Source organism: Galeopterus variegatus, unplaced genomic scaffold (assembly GCF_000696425.1).
Source record: "Galeopterus variegatus unplaced genomic scaffold, G_variegatus-3.0.2 Scaffold2, whole genome shotgun sequence".
NCBI classification, from domain to species: Eukaryota; Metazoa; Chordata; class Mammalia; order Dermoptera; family Cynocephalidae; genus Galeopterus; species Galeopterus variegatus.
Genome location: NW_007726113.1, coordinates 964,894 through 983,093, shown reverse-complemented (window position 1 = coordinate 983,093; position 18,200 = coordinate 964,894). Strand labels below are relative to the sequence as shown.

At 35.4% G+C, this 18,200-nt stretch overlaps 1 protein-coding gene across 9 annotated transcripts in view; it reads right to left on the bottom strand.

The window, feature by feature from the left end:
• CAMK2D (calcium/calmodulin-dependent protein kinase II delta) overlaps positions 1-18,039 on the bottom strand; it is a 291,524-nt gene extending 273,485 nt beyond the window's left edge. For all 9 annotated transcript variants that reach the window (XM_008565789.1, XM_008565923.1, XM_008566073.1 and 6 more), the window contains exons 1-2: positions 17,553-18,039; positions 15,856-15,950 (exon numbers count right to left, since the gene is read on the bottom strand). In XM_008565789.1, the coding sequence (XP_008564011.1) occupies positions 15,856-15,950; positions 17,553-17,617 (160 nt within the window). In that variant the 5' untranslated portion in view covers positions 17,618-18,039. The remainder of the gene's footprint in view (positions 1-15,855; positions 15,951-17,552) is intronic.
• Between the last annotated feature and the right edge of the window lie 161 nt (positions 18,040-18,200).

Sequence of the window (18,200 nt, the reverse complement as noted above, 5' to 3'; positions counted from 1 at the left end):
TTTTAAAAAAAAAAAAAAAAAAAAAAAAAAAAAAAAAAAAAAAAAAAAAAAAAAAAAAAGAATATTGTGAAACTTTCCATTTAACTAAAAGAAAAATACCTATCTGCATCAATAGTCTAACAAAAACCCATGATACAAATAAGGATCCCCATGCCAAATTATTTCTAATAATAGTCGACAGGACCAAGGAGATCATACAATAATAGGTTGAAATCATGTTTCTTTGATGTTCTTTTCAACTCTGGGCACAGCTAATTTAAAATAATGGTTAAATAAAGACTTTCCTATATAATGTGATATCCCTTTTTCTTATTTACAAAGGGAAAACAGTCATAATTCACTCTCTGACTCTGAAACTGTACTTCCAATTCTTTTTCACATATTAAAATATCTAAATTGTAATACTTTCTTATCTATTATTTATAAGCATGTATTTTATAATGCAAATTAATCATGTTAATAACCACTGATTCCTATACTATACTATAGGGTACTGTCTATATAATAAACTCTTTACTTTGTATTTCTTGAATGTGCATGTATAGTATTTCCTCCATTCCTAGACATATATGCAAGAGAAATAAAAACCCAAGTCTAAACAAAAAACTTGGGCACAAATGTCCCTTAATCCCAAGAAACAGTCATTTATTCTCTAACCATTCAGCAGTATTTATTGAATACCTATTATGTGCAATGTGCAAGGTTCCGAGGATGTGAAAGTGAATAATAGACAACTGGCCCAAACCCCGTGACCGTGCCCTGAACACTACAATACTGAAATTCCACTACATGGAAACCAAGGTCTTTTCTCAGTCTTCATTTCTCTCTACTTCTCTACAACATTGAACATTACTAGCCTTCCCCTCCTTTGCAAAAATTCTCTCCCTCAGAATTCAAAGCACCACATTATCCTAGTTTTCTTTTTTCCTTTCTGAGATATCCTTCCATTTCTCTTAAACTATCCCAAATGCTGGTAACCTCTGCAGTACAATGTATGGCCTCCACAGGCCCTTTCTCAAGGACCACACCCAATTTTAAATGGTCCTTTATATGTTTCAAACTACATAGATGGCTTGTACCTCAAACACATATCAATTCATCATCTTCCCTCATCAAAAAGTGAGTTCTTGTGGGCCGGCCCGGTGGCGCACTGGATAGTGTGCCGCTTGGGAAGCGCGACGGCGCTCCCGCCCGAGGGTTTGGATCCCACATACAGACCGGTTCCCGCTCACTGGCTGAGCGAGGCGCGGGAGCAGCACCAAGGGTTGCGGTCCCGTTGCTGGTCCCCGGTCCGGTGCGGGGGCAACACTGAGGGTTGTGATCCGTTGCCGGACACGGAAAACGACAAAAAAAAAAAAAAAAGAGTTCTTGATTCTCACTTTTCAATTTGGTACATGAATATTACAGTTCTCCCCTTGACTCAACCTTGAAACCTCAGGCATCCTGGTGTCCTCATTCCTCCTTACCCCTTATTTTCTTAAGGTTTCAGAATCTCAGTGTCTTACACTCTATGCCAATCCATCCTATTTATTCACTGATGCCAAGTAATGTCCTAGAGGCCCTCTTTAATGTGTCTCTAATTTACTTGACATCATTCTCAACTTGGTAATCAAAATCACATGTTTTTAAGCTTTTCACTCCTGATTTCCCATACAGATTCTTTATCCTTTGCCCAAATGGACATTTTCAGTTCTTCCCTAAACATTATGTGATTTCTTACATCTCCACCCATGTCCTTGTCCTTCTTTTCTTCCTTTCATTGACCTTAAAGTCTACTTCCTCGATGTCACTTTTCTTGTTTCCACAACTAAATGTCATCATGAGGTGCACTAAATTCTCAAACTACTTTCTTCTAAAACTCATCTTTATCTCCCCTATAATTCTCTATGTTTATCTCCTATTCACCAAAGCGAGCTGTAAGGTTTATCTGGGAAATGGCATATTTTATTATCATCACACCCCCGACAGCTTGCTTTTGACAGGAATAATACAAATGGTTCTCTTCTGATATCTTTCAGAAAAAATGCTAGCTTTGCTTTCTTTCTTCATCAATAGTAGATATAGACTATCATATTCCTCACTATCAACTGTTAAACTCCCAGCAGTACATAATCCTACAGTTGAAAAGTAAGGTGGAGTTTATTTACTTGGGGATAAAGCAGGATATAAAATGTTTTAAAGATAGAACATTTTTACAGGAATAGGGTTACTGACCCAGAGACCTAGCCAAATTCCAATCCAGGTAATTCACTCCTGTTCCCCTAATCCCTTTGCTATTTCAGCTGGGTAATGCTGCCTCCATTCCCTGGCCCAGGTAGGAATGTGACGTGCACCATGAAACAGATGCAACATGCCACTTGGGGATGGCAGGCCTTACAACCCAGGCACAGGAATCCCTGAAAGTCCCTTACCCAGAAGTTCTACAGAAGTACTGTGACTCAATTAAGGAATGTCTTAACATCCTTGAATGAAAGATGCTAAATAAACAATTAATGTGAGCTACAACAATTTTTCAAAAACTCATTTTTCACTTCTCCCTGGCACCCCCCTTTTCCATAAACTTGTCAGAGAAGGTGTTGAATAAATCCTTTATATCAGCATGGAAGAGAAATTATCCTCTCAAAGCTAAATGCTATTTTTAAAACTGGCTTTGTGTGTATTCGTTGTATATTTCTAATACTGGTGTTTCTAAATTTGGATTTATTTGGTTTGAATTATTTCCAAGCATATACCTTAAAGCCTCCTACCTAAAATAACTTTTTAAAGTTTGCAAAAGGTCAACAAATATTAACTTTGTTTTTAAAAATTATTATTTTAAAAGAACAACTATCTCAGAAATCCTTTAGCTATTCCTGTTCATGCCGTTGAGTCATCTCTTTATTATGTCATTGGCAGATTATAGCCACTGATTATCAGCACTAAACAAAGGATATAGTGCTATAGGTAATAACAGTAATGGGTTCTCTGCTAATACTCATTTAATACATTATATATATTTTTTCTTTCAAACAGACTTAAATAAGGTTACCAATTATATTTTGTTTTCCCTTTTCAGATCATACAGACACATAAGGGGAAGGGGGCAAAGTCAACCCAAAGAATCATTTTTCCAAAATTAGTTTCACAAATTAGAGAAAATTCAGTCTCAGCCCTATTAACAAGAAGCAAATAGTTCTTGACAGCTTTTTTATTTTCTTCCTTCTTCTTCTCTAATTATTCTAGAATGATAAACGGCCAGAAATCAGGAGATTTACATTTAGAGAACAGAAATGGACTCTGACCCTTCTGCTTGTGGTATGGAATTAGGATTTTTCCTAACCTGCTTTTTAATGACTATAACCAACCTTGAGTCACTATTTTCAAAGCCAATAGAAGGTTTTCTGCTCTACTCCCACAGCTCCTACTTCAAGTCCCCCCCCCCATTTTACTATTAATAATATAGATACATTGAGTAAAACAATGATCTTCTTTTTCCCTTTAAACTACAAGTTATGCAGTTCTTAATACTAATAAAACTGGGGAAATCGTACATATTAAATGTTTTATTGCTGCTAAGAAACGTTTTTAAATGGGGGGGAGGATTGCATGGCTGAGTCTAGCTAGGGAGGTTAAATATTTAAATTGAAGTTGTCTTCTGAGTGAATGAGAAAGTTTTCCATTATTTAAATCATGGGCATAAGGAAGTGACTATTTTCCAACCACCAGCTTGTGATAAATTATAAACTGTATCACAAAATTAATCTGACAGTGTAATTTTGAGCTTTTCTTAAAAAAAGAAAAAGGCAGTAGTTGGGTACAGTATATGCAAATCTTACTGCTAAAAGTTCTGGGTCCCTAAATGTGTATTTGCTAATCATAAAATGGTATAGTTGGGGAGTCATTTATTCCTTCATTTATTCAATAAATATCTGTGAAGGATGCCAGCCACTATTCTAGACACTACGCATTCAGGCAGTAAATAATGTCAGTACCATTTTTAGACATCTTATGTACTTTTCCTTTTGATCAGAAACCTACAAACATTTTTGCAAACAGTCATTAATCCAATATAACAACTGCAGACACTAGCTTTTCTTGTTTATAAATACAAACAGGATTCACTAGGGTACTTTTCTAATATTGGTTGATTAAAGGAAAATTTCTAATTATACTCCAGTCCTCTATTTCCCACTTAGTCACTATTATTTTTTATTGCCCCAAGACCAAATAAAACAAAATGTGAGGCTGATAAGAAGTTAGTTATTCCTTTCTTATCAGCTGTTCATCCTTAATGACTCAGTGTTATAAAATCCCACAATCCATCTTATTAAATACCTTCCAACAAATCTTGCCACACTTAATGATTCACTGACATAAAAAAATTTCCATTCCTTTTCATCACTTTTCGCATGTGTCCATGAAACTCCATACCAAGGTTTAGAAAGTGTTTATTTCAAGTTCACTCTTTACTGGCACGTTTAGATTTTCTTGCTTTTCACAAATATTTTTTTCATAATATCCTATTAACTTGTTTCTTTTCTTTTCTTTTTTTTTTTTTTTTCGTGTCCGGCAACGGATCACAACCCTCAGTGTCGCGCCCGTACCGGACCAGGACCGGCAACGGGATCGCAACCCTCGGTGTTGCGCCCGCACCTCGCTCAGCCAGTGAGCGGGAACCAGTCTGTATGTGGGATCCGAACCCTCGGCGGGAGCGCCACCGCACTCCCAAGCGGTGCACTGTACCAGTGCGCCACTGGGCCGGCCCTAACTTGTTTCTTTTCTACCTCTAAGTTCAAAACTGGTTATTTTCAAAACCCAGTTCATATATCAGCTCTTCTCGGAAGTCCTCCCTGACCTTTCTTCAACCCAACAGTTATCTCCCTATATCTACAATCCTAAGGAACACTTCCATTGTAACACTTATCAACCTGCATGTTAATTTACTTGACTCTACATCTGTTTCATTTTGAAAGAAAGGACCTATCTTTGTACCTTTATTTATCCACACCTAGCAAAGGCACTGGAATATGGTGAGCATTTTTTGTTAAATTAAAATTGAAATTTAGAATCATCCTCCTCAAAGTTCAATTTCACTAGCATATTTAAATGTCATTGGTGGAAATGTACAAGACTTGCAGGAAGCAAAACTGCAACAAGCATTTTGATAATATTCAATCCTCTTACCCCTTTGATTCTCCTCTATGAATATTTCCTAAGAATCAGAAATAAAAAGTTTTACAAAACCATGTTTACAGTCATCATAGTAAAGAGCAAAAATTTTAAAAAAGAAAAACTAGCAATACTAAAATAATTCATTGGTGTTCCACTCAGCAAAGTATAATTCAGTTATTAAGAATTTAAAGGATTTGTAGTAACACAGGTTAATTTTATAATATTAAGGAAAAAAGCAGGAAACGAAATTGTATATTTTAGTCTGCTATTCTGACAAATTTTTTCAAAAGACAGAAATATGACAAAATGTTAACAGTGTTCGGGGGAAATGAACTACAAATATGTCTTTCCCTCTTTTTATTTTTCCATTTTTTCCCAAATTCTATAATTAGAATATATATTTTTATGACACAATTATTTTTAAATTTATTTATACAATAGGTAATAAATAAAATTTTATTTCAGAGTTATGTCCAAAGTTTACATTCTCTCTGTATGAAACAAATATTAATATGTAGTATTTAATATAAAAGCATATAAAATTCATTTTATTAAAATAATAAAAAGGTTCATCATGGATAAAGTTTCTACAAAATGGCCAAAACATACACTTGAACTAATTTCCCAAATCACTTTTGCCACTATGATTACAACCTTTAAGTCACCATTTAAAAATACAATCATAATGCTTTTATAAAAAGAATATTAAAATAATATAACATGTTAGGATAACATATTTGAATATATATTAGAAATATATTGGGCCGAGCCCGTGGCGCACTTGGGAGAGTGCGGCGCTGGGAGCGCAGCAGAGCTCCCGCTGAGGGTTCGGTTCCTATATAGGGATGGCCAGTGCGCTCACTGGCTGAGCGCGGTGTGGCCGGTCTCAAAAAAGACAAAAAAAAAAAAAAAAAAAAAAAAAAAAAAAAAAAAAAAAAAAAAAAAAAAAAAAAAAAAAAAAAAAAAAAAAAAAAAAAAAAAAAAAAAAAAAAAAAAAAAAAAAAAAAAAAAAAAAAAAAAAAAAAAAAAAAAAAAAAAAAAAAAAAAGAAAAGAAATATATTGAAAATATATCTCTAACATGATATATATATATTAGCACTATAAATCTATAGAACTGTGAAACCCCCAGTGTCCTACAACACATTACAAAAGTTCCCTTCAGGAGGGAACAGAAATAAATGTTTTTTTAACATTCATTCTGTTTAACAGCCTTGCAATATAGAAACAAGTACACTCTCTTTTTACCAAATTTCTGAATTGACAGACATAGCAGTTATAATAGCTGGTCTCCAAGTACTTTTACAAAAGAATTAAGTAATCTCTAAGCAAATAGCATCCATGATTTGTGTATCAAAAACTCTATAAAGTATCACCAAAATACTTTTAAAATCAGCTTTGTCAATAGACAAATGAAAAAGTAAGTAATCAGTAACCTCTGTAGAATGGATCAAAAATTTTAAAACTCAAACATTTTAAAATAATGTAATGTTGACATGAGTCTGGCATTATTGAAGTGATGCTGACTGACATGCAGACCATGAAAATGTTACCTGTCATTAATGAGCCACTTTATCACACACATTAAAAAAAAAAAGCAGCAATAAGAATTTGCAAATAGTTGCTCAAAAAATTATTGAATTATAAAGTCTTTCCAACGAAGCAGAATTTGGCATCAGGAAACTTTGGAAATAATTTGTGAATCAGAAAATAATTTATGAAGTTAGTATATACCATTTGACATGAAGCTTCAGCTCAATTTTCATTTACTTTACCTGTCATAGATCTCTCTTTGAAGCATATGTCTGTTTTGAGAGACAGAATATTATTTGCTCATTCATTCACCTGTCTACTCATTCAACAAACATTTACCAGTATCTGCAATATTGTAATCACTATAATTCAAAGCCAGGCTAAGAAATGTCCACAAGATGCCTGAAAGCTAAAACATATATAACTGCAATACAAGGAGAGAAGTGTGATAAATAAGTTCCATAAGAAACATGAAAGAGCTATTCGAAGGAAAAGAATGAGGGGAAAAAAAACAACACTTCTGGCTAGAGAAGGAAGGGATGGGAGAGGAAGTTAGAAACACTTCATGGAGGAGGCAGCACCTGAATTGGGTCTCAAAGGAGGGAGCATTTCAAGAGCACTAGGTGTACTCTTTCCATCTGGAGGGTGGAGCCGGGACTATCTCTCTCCTGTGAATGCACTGCTTACTTTCCCTGGACAGCCATTTCTTCCTCTCTATCAGGCTCACCTAACTTATTCAAAACACAACCTCACACATTATCTGTCAGGAAATCTATGATACCAACCTCCCGGAGCTTATACCTGCATATTCTCTGAAGGCTGTGGTGTGCATACCTCTATTACAACTCTCACAAACTCTACTGTTTTTGCCAGGCTGTCATCTACACTAACAGACCAGGAAATACTTGAGGACTGAATCTCTATCTTTCAACTCTGTATCCGTAGACCTTATCAAGATGCCCAGCACGGTGGGTGTAAAAAGGTCTAATGATGAATTGAATAGAAAAAAAATGTGGCAACTATCAGCTAGAAAACCTGTTTATGAAGCTATTTTAAAAAGTTGAAGCAAAAAGGAAAGAGAACTCATATTGGGCTGGTGAAAAACAAGGAAAAGTACCAATTTAGGAAAAAAAAGTTGGGAAACGTGTTGAGAAGGGGTAAGGAAAAGAAAGAAATCAAGCATGCATTAAAGCCTAGGAAAATTATGGCACCATTCACACTGAAGGGGGAAGTTGGTGAGTCCACTGCAAACATGCAGAGTTTGGGGTTGTATTACTAATGAATACACCTCAGCAGAAATTTAAATTATGTAGAATATTGCCTCCAAATATTATATACTTCCTCACCAAAACATCAAATTTTAATTTAAACAGTAATGGCATAATATGGCATATCTCAACGTTCCACAATTTCTTAATAAGATAGAATAAAAATTTAATAAATTTTACTATATTTACTTTAATAAGTTAGTTTTATATGTTATACTTGCTTTATTTCAATGTGTATACATGTACATTAATAAATTTCTTTCAAAAAGACATAGAAAGAAAATAATTTCCTGTTAGTAAAACATTCCAAATAATTTAAGCCTTCCCTACCTTAAAGGAGAGGGTAAAATAACATATTAGTACATGAGAAGTGATGAATTTTATCCCACAAATTTATACAACACAAAATAAAATAAAACACAATTTACATAGCTCATGAATGCATAGATTTTCCATTTGTAACCACTCAACCAAGATCAGCAAGTTAGCTAAAAAAACCCCAGGATATAAAGAAATAAAAAGAGGTTTCTCTAAAATAGTGATTAACTCTTAGAGATGTAAGGGATGAAAATCAGCAAGGAACACACAGGTAGCTTCACACAAGAGGGAACATTCTAATTATTAAGTTGAGTGGCGGTTCATTGGGTGCTTGATTATTGTTTTTAAATCAAACATATATGATATAATTACACAAATCAAATTTTATGTAATAAAAGTTTTTAACCCCCTCTGTAATGAGTCTAACTAAAAAAAAGTAGGGAACCTAAGGTAGAACAATTAACTGTACATAAAAATTATATCACAATATATTATCTGTGTACCTTTATACTATCTCTTGTACCTAAGAGTTATTTTTCCAACGAATATATGACTTGGTAATTTTATGTTTCTCTTTCGATTGCCACATTTTTATATGAATTTGACATAAAACAGTGTTGCTCAAGAAGAAACTGCAAAATTTGTCTTCCATTCTTCACTGGTTAAATGAGATGAACCAGAGGAGTAGAAGAGCTTTCAGAGTAGGTTTCTCTGGGCTTTGGTTATAGGGCTGAGTTTTTCTTTGTAGTAAAAAGCAAATCATTTACTGGAAATAAACCTAGGAACTTATTATATAGTGAGATATTTTTAATCAGTTAATGAATTAAGTTTACAAAAACACTTAACCATTCTTTTATAATTTTCCTACCATTTTAACATCATTTTCCACTATATTGTTTTCCTTCCAAAAAATTGCACGGAGGGGCTGTCTGAAACTTTAGTTTGCTCTTACATTACTGCAGCAATTAAACACTATGTTCTCTCACAAGTTGAAACTCTAAATGTATTTTGCCAAAAAAAATACTCAGTCCCCTACACTGCATTTGGAATGTAACAATGTGTAAGGGAAGGCATAGTCCTTTTGACTCTGAAGTTTAGTGGATCAGTCAAAGCCCATACTTGTACAAGTAAACACAGAAAGACCAAGATAAGTTCTTTGTAACAGCAAGCAGTGGGATGTGATGGTGGAAAGAGCTAGCCTTTAGAGCCAGAGAAAACTATGTTGAAATTCTGACTCTACCACTTACTAATTTTGAGGCCTTATACAACAGCCTCAGTTTCCTCTTTTTGAAAAGGAGATAATATTGCTGATCTGGGAGGCTAGAGTGTGGATTAAATAAAATAAAACAAAGTGTCTTGTAAATATATACATGTTGTCACTTAGAGGGTACTCTTTAAATAACAGCTACTACAATTTCCATTTTTCTAAATTATTATTGATGAAGGTGGCACTATTGATTTTGGTAGTAATAAGGCATTAAGAAGTTAAAAGAAGGCTGTAGTACCAGAAAAGGAGTTAAAGGGGTTTACATAACTAAAATCTATGATGGTGGTGTTCTGTTATTGTATATTAATTATAATGATGGAGATTCAAAAACAAAACCAAACAAACTTAACAAACAAAGCTGTCCTTCCTCCTCTCCAAACCTACCAATTTCCCACTCCTGAACAGACAGGTTATGGCAGATGAAAGGTTTATAATTTAAATTTAACAAGTACCACTGTATCTACCTTAACTAGAATAAGGAATTTTGTCATTTAAGAAATATCCTACTTCATTTAAAATAATTTCATTCTAAAAATAACTGCATACTGATATTTGCAATGAATTTACCATATGAATAAAACAACATTTTTGTTTCAATCGGATATTTAAAATATTTTGAGCAACTTCCCCAAATTATTTATTTCGGTCTTTTTTTTTTTTCCTCTGTCATTTGAGCCCCATCTGCATTATAGCTCTCAAAATTTCTTTAAATCCATGCTATGCATGCTATGTGAAAGTCTTCCTTTATCTCCTTAGACAGAAATAATCTTTTCCTCCTTTAAAAACCCATAGTACTTTATTCGTACTAGACTTCTGAAACCATTCATGTCCTCTGTGATATCTATTTTATGTACATAGACTTTATTTCTCCTAACACTGCCTATCGTAATAGTTCGATATTTATTAAACAACCACATATAAAATAAAGTCACCTGTGAATATGCTTAATAATCCATAAAGTGATATGAAATATAGATATTATGTTTTACAAAAAATGTTTATCATAAAGATATGTTTTAGAGTTAAAATATAGCTAATACTCCATTTAATGTATTGTAGTACTGTTTACTAAATGATAATATTGTAACTTAAAATCTTTAACACAGCCTCCTGTAAACAATCATTAATTAACTTCCAGCCAACGGCTTATAGAAACACTGTGCACACTATACCCTAATAAATGGGGAGGGACAGATGTTAAAATTAAAAAATTTTTAAGAAAACCAACCCAGCCCTAGAGACACTGTGAGTCGGCCTCAGTATCAGCCAAAGGAAAAGACTTTAAAAAATTAATTAAAATTCTAGTTAATAAAAGAAGTTAAATGCTCAAGAAGATCCCAGTAAGTGATTTCTAGTAATTCATGATTATTAACATGAAAATGACCCATAAAAGGTGATTCGGTACTAAATTTTAATTTTTACGTAGAGTTGATTTAATATTTCAATAGAAATAAAAAGTATTAATCTAATTGTACAAAATCAAAGTTCTTAAGGAGGACTGATCTCTCACAATCAGTCAGATAGAGGTTGACACTAGTTATTAATCTCACAGTGAGGTACTTGACAACCACACTCTTTATTAAGTTTGCTTTATCTAATGATGCTGGAATACAGAAAGGATTTTCGCTGCTTCCTGGAATTGTGGACATTCATTTTTATTATTTTTATCTCCTAACTAGTTTTGAATAGCAATAATATCCTCCTTCCCCAAAAGAAGAATATAAATGTCTAATATCAAGGTCTATGTAAGAATATAAATGTGACTAAACTAAAAGACACAAAATAGAAATGATGATGCATGCCACTTCAGGTCCAATAATTGAAGAGTTGTAGAAAATCTACGTACAAAAATAAAAAATAATTTACTAACTTTTAAAAAAAAAAACATTGTTCCAGCCCAGAAACATTCAAATATAATCTCTCCAATTAGTTCCAAGTTGCCAAATCAATAAGGTATAATTAGAACAACCTGATTCATCTATAAAGTAGAATTACTTCCAATTCAAGACAAATAACCATGAGATTGAGAAATTAAAGTAATTTCTTGACTGCCTGGCTGCCCCCCACCAAAAAACAAAGTAGCAAGAGCTTGTTTTTGACATCCTTATTATAACATAAAAATGATTACTTAGGGATACACACACACACACACACACACACACACACACACACACACACCATTCAGACTTTATAGCTGAGACCTAATTTTGTGTACCTGGTCAAGTAGTCCTGACTCATGTTCCGGTAATATCACCAGTTTAGGAATTAAAACTAGTAAAATCAAAGAATTTCGAAATGATTTAACTGTATTATATCTGAAGTTTTACAGAAACATAAAATGAAACTCCTTTTTAACAATGGAGCAGAAGTAAAATATACTTGTAATAGCATATATTATTTCAAGCTCATATTGCAGTTGATTTTATTTTACAAAAATGATGACTTGTGATATATCAGACTCTATGTAGTAAGAAGTGGTTTCAAATGATAAAGAAATATACTGAAAAATGAATGGCAAAGAAGCCATTATTGCCATATAAAATATTTTACCACTGGGAGGCTTTAAAATGCAAAATAAATCACACATAGTATTTCTAAAAACATTTTCCATCAGAACCATCAGTCCACTAGATTCTGAACTGCAATCACAACCCTTCATTGACTGAATATAATCTGACAATGGCTTACAGTTCTAAAGATGTGAAAATAGAATTTCAAAACAGCAGAGCAAATTAGCATTTGTTAAATACTAACCTAATTGGGATTAAAATGATATCATTCCTAATTCTTGTGGTAAAAACATGAGACAAAAATTCTATTATCACTATTCACCATTTACTAAGCATGCCCTCTATTCTATCTAACAAAAATAACTTTTTAGAAGACAGAATTACATATAAAATATCAGATGTTTGAGATGTTTTACACCACCTTTTATTTTAAAAAGAAGTAAAATATCTGATGAGTGTACTTATCTACCTGCTCAGTACAGTATAATGAATTCTGTGCATGCACATGTTAATGAAAAAGAAAAATTCTTTATTGGACTCTGAGTATCCCAAATATGGTGTGTGTGACTAACAGTTGAGAGGAAATGCAACTAAAACTGTCTCCTGGAAATCCATTAAAATATAGGCACAGAAAAATGTCTTGGTGACTGCATAGCTGGATGTGCAAATTTGCGCAGGAATGTAGCCAAATTTTTGGCAATTTCCTCATGGTCTTAGATTTATTAATGATGGACCTTTCTTTTTCAGCTGTAATGTTATATTTAAAGAACGTTGAGTTGGAGGACCTACCTGGCATTTAAAACAAATAGGCTTAAGGCTTGGATTTACAAAGGCATGGAATTTCAAATAATAAAAAAAAAAGAAAAAAATGTACACAAAAATATGTTCCACAAAAACTGCCATATGCAGCTCCCAAAAATCAGTACCTCAGAAAAAATAAAAATACTACTTTGCATTTCATTTTACAGTTGCCCTTGAACATATTTTTTTAATTATCTGCAAAAACAGGTTTTTGAAATCATTATATTCTCAGAAGGATTATTAAAAGAGAATTCATATTTTAAAGCATATGTTCTTATACACTACTTTACATATTCCTTTATTTCCAGTATTTGCTTGTTCTTAGGAGTAAATTAGGCACTTAACTCCCTTACAAATCATCTAATAACCACCTCTGATCTTAGTCACTCTGTATTGAGCCCCTTCTATGTCCTCAGTGCTGTGGAATGTTCTATCAAAAAAAAAATGGTATTTTTCCTTCAAGAGTGTATAAGATAAACACATACACACAATCAAAAGTATAAATATCCTATAAGCAGATCTAATTGGTGTGACAATATAAAATAAAGTTGTTGGACATTTTAAAGGAAAAGTACTCTAATTTTTACAGTGAACAATAATAATAGGCAAAATTAACGTAGCACTTTGCAATTTAAGAAGTGATTCACATAAAATTCACTGAATCCTCAAAACACCGCTTGAGACCTCACAGGTACGTTTTCCCATTATATTGATAAAGAACCTGAAATCCAGAAAAGGTAAATGAACCAAATTCACACACTAAGTATTAGAGCCAAGATTCAAACTGGGTCCTCACAGCTAAATCAAGGCTGCCACTGGATTTGTTAGTTTCAAATTCTTTCATATAAGTAATCTAATTTGATCATTACAACAACCCTATCAGATTATAGTAGGTAATATTCACTGAGTGCATACTATGTAGCAGGTGCTGTTCTACGCCATATTAAGTCATTCACTCCACACACAATCCTATAAGGAAGGGTTCTATTATTACCCCCATTTTACAGATGAAAAAAAACTGAGGCTCAGAAAAAAGTAGGTAAACTTCCCAAGATCATATGTATGGGAATCAGAATTCAAACCCAGGGCTTCTAATTCCAGATGATGATCTCTACCAGCTTACTGTTAGACAGGTTAACAGAAAGCAGGTTAAGAAACTTGCCCAGTCACAAGGAGAAAAAAATTGCACCGTAAGAACGAGAAGCATGTCTTCTAACTCTTCGCCGAAACTAATTTTCCTAAATGTAGTTAAAATAATTAGAATCATTAAATCCAGAAGGAGCAAGAAGTTTTGGGACACAAGTATTTCTTTGAAGCAGAATATGGACAGGTGAGAAACACTGGTGGAGTGACAGGGAGAAGAAATCCCATCAGGCTAGGGAAGACTTATCTTCCATGGATTGGAGGCAGAAAAGAGTAAAATGTATGTGAGCAGGAACAAATGTCATTGCCACTTGGATGTAGGAATTACAAATTGCACTGGATGAAGAGGAATGACTCTAACTAAGCAAGTTAGTAGAAGTGAAGCACTAGACTAATTTGTTTTGAGAGAAAATTTGAAGCCACTAAAAGATTTGGAATTGGTGTTGTAATGCCCCCAAAATAAGCGATACTCCCCCCATCACCAAACGTACCTAACACACGGGAAGAAATAATTAAAGCACCACAAGAATCTAACAACACATTTGCATTTTTCTTTTTCTTTCTTTCCTTCCTTTTTTTTTTTTTTTTTTTTTTTTTACTAACATAGAATTTATAGTTTAGTAACTTCTGTTCATTGCTAAAACCTTCCTGTGGAGTAGACTAAAAGGAGAACATAATTAGTATAACATGCTTCTCATTGGTTTTTATACCATGATTCTATGGTCCTGGTTACTTTAGCATATATATGTATCTTCCTCAGAATCATATTAAAATCAGATGAAGTAAATTACAACAAAATCCCATTCAAATGAATAAATTTAAATGCCAATGTAAATCTAAAGTACATTTTAAAAGTAGGATTTGCAATAAATATAGAAAAACTAATCACAGCAGAGACCAAAAGCAATGATACCAGGACACTAGTAAGAAACACTTTTTAAAAGCATTAATTAGAAAAACTAACCCTACTGGAATTTCTTCTCTCATTACTTAAAATAAAGCAGGTCACCGAGATGGGCTTACACTACGGTATTTTGTTGATTTAAATTTCATTTTTATTTCATCAAACCATAAATTCCAATGAAAATATCTTAGACACGTGCCCACAATAATTGGAAAGCCTAACACTTCAGTGTAAGTACTTTTGCATGAGTTCAACAAGATAAAAAGAATGCAGTGAGATTCCTCCAAGTTTTTTGCTTATGTCAACAGCTATTTTATGAGTATGAATTATCTCTGTGGCTATAAACTGCATGTGTAAAATACATTACATGAGTCCATGTGAAGCCTTAATGCAGAAGACCAAATAAAGGTCTGAATCGCACACAGAAACATCAAAATCCAGCAGAACTTCCTAGAATATAGCAATCACAAATTTTTATTCCCAAAGCCATTACTGTTAAATACATCTTGATGAATTAGGTTCAAGTGTAACTACAATTGAAATATATAATTCAACTGAGCTATGACCTAGTTTTTCCTCTCAAAAGCAAAAGGGAATTATGACAGTTGTGAGGCTTACATTTTTCCATTCCAGGGTCCTTCTAAAGGTTATTTTACACTAGAGCTAAAAGGAAAATGCACTTAGTGACATCTATTTGCTCTGTTATATAGTTATTTGTGCTGCTGCTCATAGGACAGATAGATTTTTAATAAAAATTTATTAAGTAATAACAATTATATTTGTTATTTATTTTTAAACTGTACAGACCAAAAGTCATTCAGGAAGGAAATACTTTCAACATGCAATATTATACCTAAGTCTAGAATTCAATTATAAATACATAATATATTTACATACAACAGAACCAACAATCAACATGACAAATACAAAATTAACATATATATGTGGTTGAAAATACCCACCCCTAGCAGAAAGCTTTTTGGTGTTGATAATTTTGGCAGCATATTCTTGTCCAGTAGGGATTTTCATACATCTTCTCACCACTGAGAATGCCCCCCTGGAAATCAATAATTAGCAGGTCATCAATATAATCAGATCTGGTATTCTATTAAAAATTTACAAAATATGAGCTTTTTTTGTTTTTTGGTGGATTGTCAAATATCAGTGCACTACAGTAATACCCAGAAAATGGACAATTCTCCCTGAAAACCCAGACCTTTTTTAACGTTGAAGAATAAAAGTAACTTTTATTTAACTGGGAGCACACATTATTAATCAACAAAATGAAAACAATTGCCAATTATGAAGACTCTCGTTTGCAAATGATATTTGAAAACATTTTCCAATTCATACTTATACAGCACCAAATGCTCTGAGAAAACCCTACAAAGAAGAGAGCTGAGGAAGAGCAAAAAGCTGCTGCCTATTTATTTTGGTAGGGAAAAAAAAATTAACGTGGCTCCAAGTAAGTAAATACGGCGATTTTTTTCATTAAAATATAAATCTTGAGCACATTTGTGTGATTTAACAAATCCTGATACGGTGATTTCTCTATGCTCTGTTTGGGGCTGGGGGAGGGGAGAGATTTGAATTAAGCTGTCCTTCCGACATATTCTCCATGTTTTAACAGCCAACAATATATAAATATATAAGGATATTATATTCATTACATGTAAAAAATATTCACATTTCCTTTAATCGAACTGTATACACCAACATACACATAAAGTCACCCCTTTCAGTAATTAATAGTCGAAACTAGCGATAGAGAAATTAGGTTTGGGTGTGATGCTACATAAGTCAGCATTCACAGCTCGGCCCCTAGGTCCCTTTGCACAGGTCCTCAGTACATCTCCTGCCCCCTTCCTTAACATTTCTAAGTAGTTCTGCCAGTTGGGTGTAGGAGATTGTTTTACACAATGCTAGGCTACCCTTGGGGAGCGTTCTCCGGTTCTCCAGAGGGCTTGTCCCTTGCCTGTATAAATAAATCCTCCCAGAGAACGCGAAGATGCACACGTAAATCCTAGGAAGAATGATGGTGAGCGAGTAATCTAGTGCAAAGAATAATTGTAGATGTGAGGCAGGGGGTTGGGTTCTATTGGGTGGCCCTTTTCCTGGACAGAACAACTACTGGATGCGAAATAGACTCTACGCCAAGTTGAACTTTCGGCACCAATAAATATGGCACCGTCTGTGGCCGTGAGTTCTCATCGGTACGTGGGTCATACGGCCGACGCGCCGGCTAACCAGTTGGCATCTCTATTTACAGAAAACACGATCTATGTTGCATTTTACATGGGTTCTTATCTCCTCTCCAAACACACATACACGCGCGCGCGCGCGCGCACACACACACTTCTCAGGATGACAGCTACAACTGCAGAGATCGTAAATTCGCTAAGTCTCTCAGTGCAAGAGGGTGGGGGAGCGGGAGAAGGTGGGCTAAGGATTATGAGAATGGGCCACAGTCGTGGTAAGGGGTCCTACTCGTCTCTGTCCTCTCCCCTGAATAAGACAGCACCTTCCCCAAAGCGGACAAACCCTCCCTCTCTGGTCTCCCAAACTCCCTCGCCCCACGCCGGAGGCCGGTGGGTCGGGGGCAAAGAGACCCGCCCTCTGCTGGAAAGGGGACGCGCGGATGCCTGGCAAAGGCGCTTACTTTCCAAGCTCCTCGAAAAGCTGATACTCGTCCGTGAACCTGGTGCAGGTTGTGGTCGAAGCCATCCTTGGTCTGGACTGTGCCCTAGCTCGGAGCGCGACGGACGAGACGCGAGCAGACGCGCGGCTTCCCCGGGACTGGCCCCGCGGCGCTGTCACCTAGGGCCGCCCTCACTTTCCTCGTCCGAAAGTAGCTCGCCCGCGAGGGAGTGTGAGCAGGGGCGGGGCGGGAGGCAAGATGACCAGAAAGGGTGGCGTGGGGTCTCCTCCCCACGGTCCGCCGAGACGCCTCCTCCTGCGGGCCTCGCTTCCTTCTCTTCTGGACGCTCCACCCGCTCCCTTTCTAGCCCCTCTCCCCAAAGGCGGAGTGCAAAGTACTTAAGAAGAGGGGGCCGGGAAATGGAAAAATCAGCCGGGCACGGGGCGAGAGGCGAGCAGTTGCGAAACGATCCGCACCAGGGGCAGGAGGGGTAGAGGCGGAGAGGAGGGAGTCCGAGGGGGCGGAGGCGGAGTGCAGAGGGGCAGAGGCCGCCTAGCTCGGAGCGGACGGCTGGAGCCCGGCTGCAGCTGTCAGCGGGCGCGGGGCGCGCCGGGGCTCAGCCGAGCGGGCGCGCCCGGGGGCGGCCCCCCCCCCGCCGGCCGCGCCCGC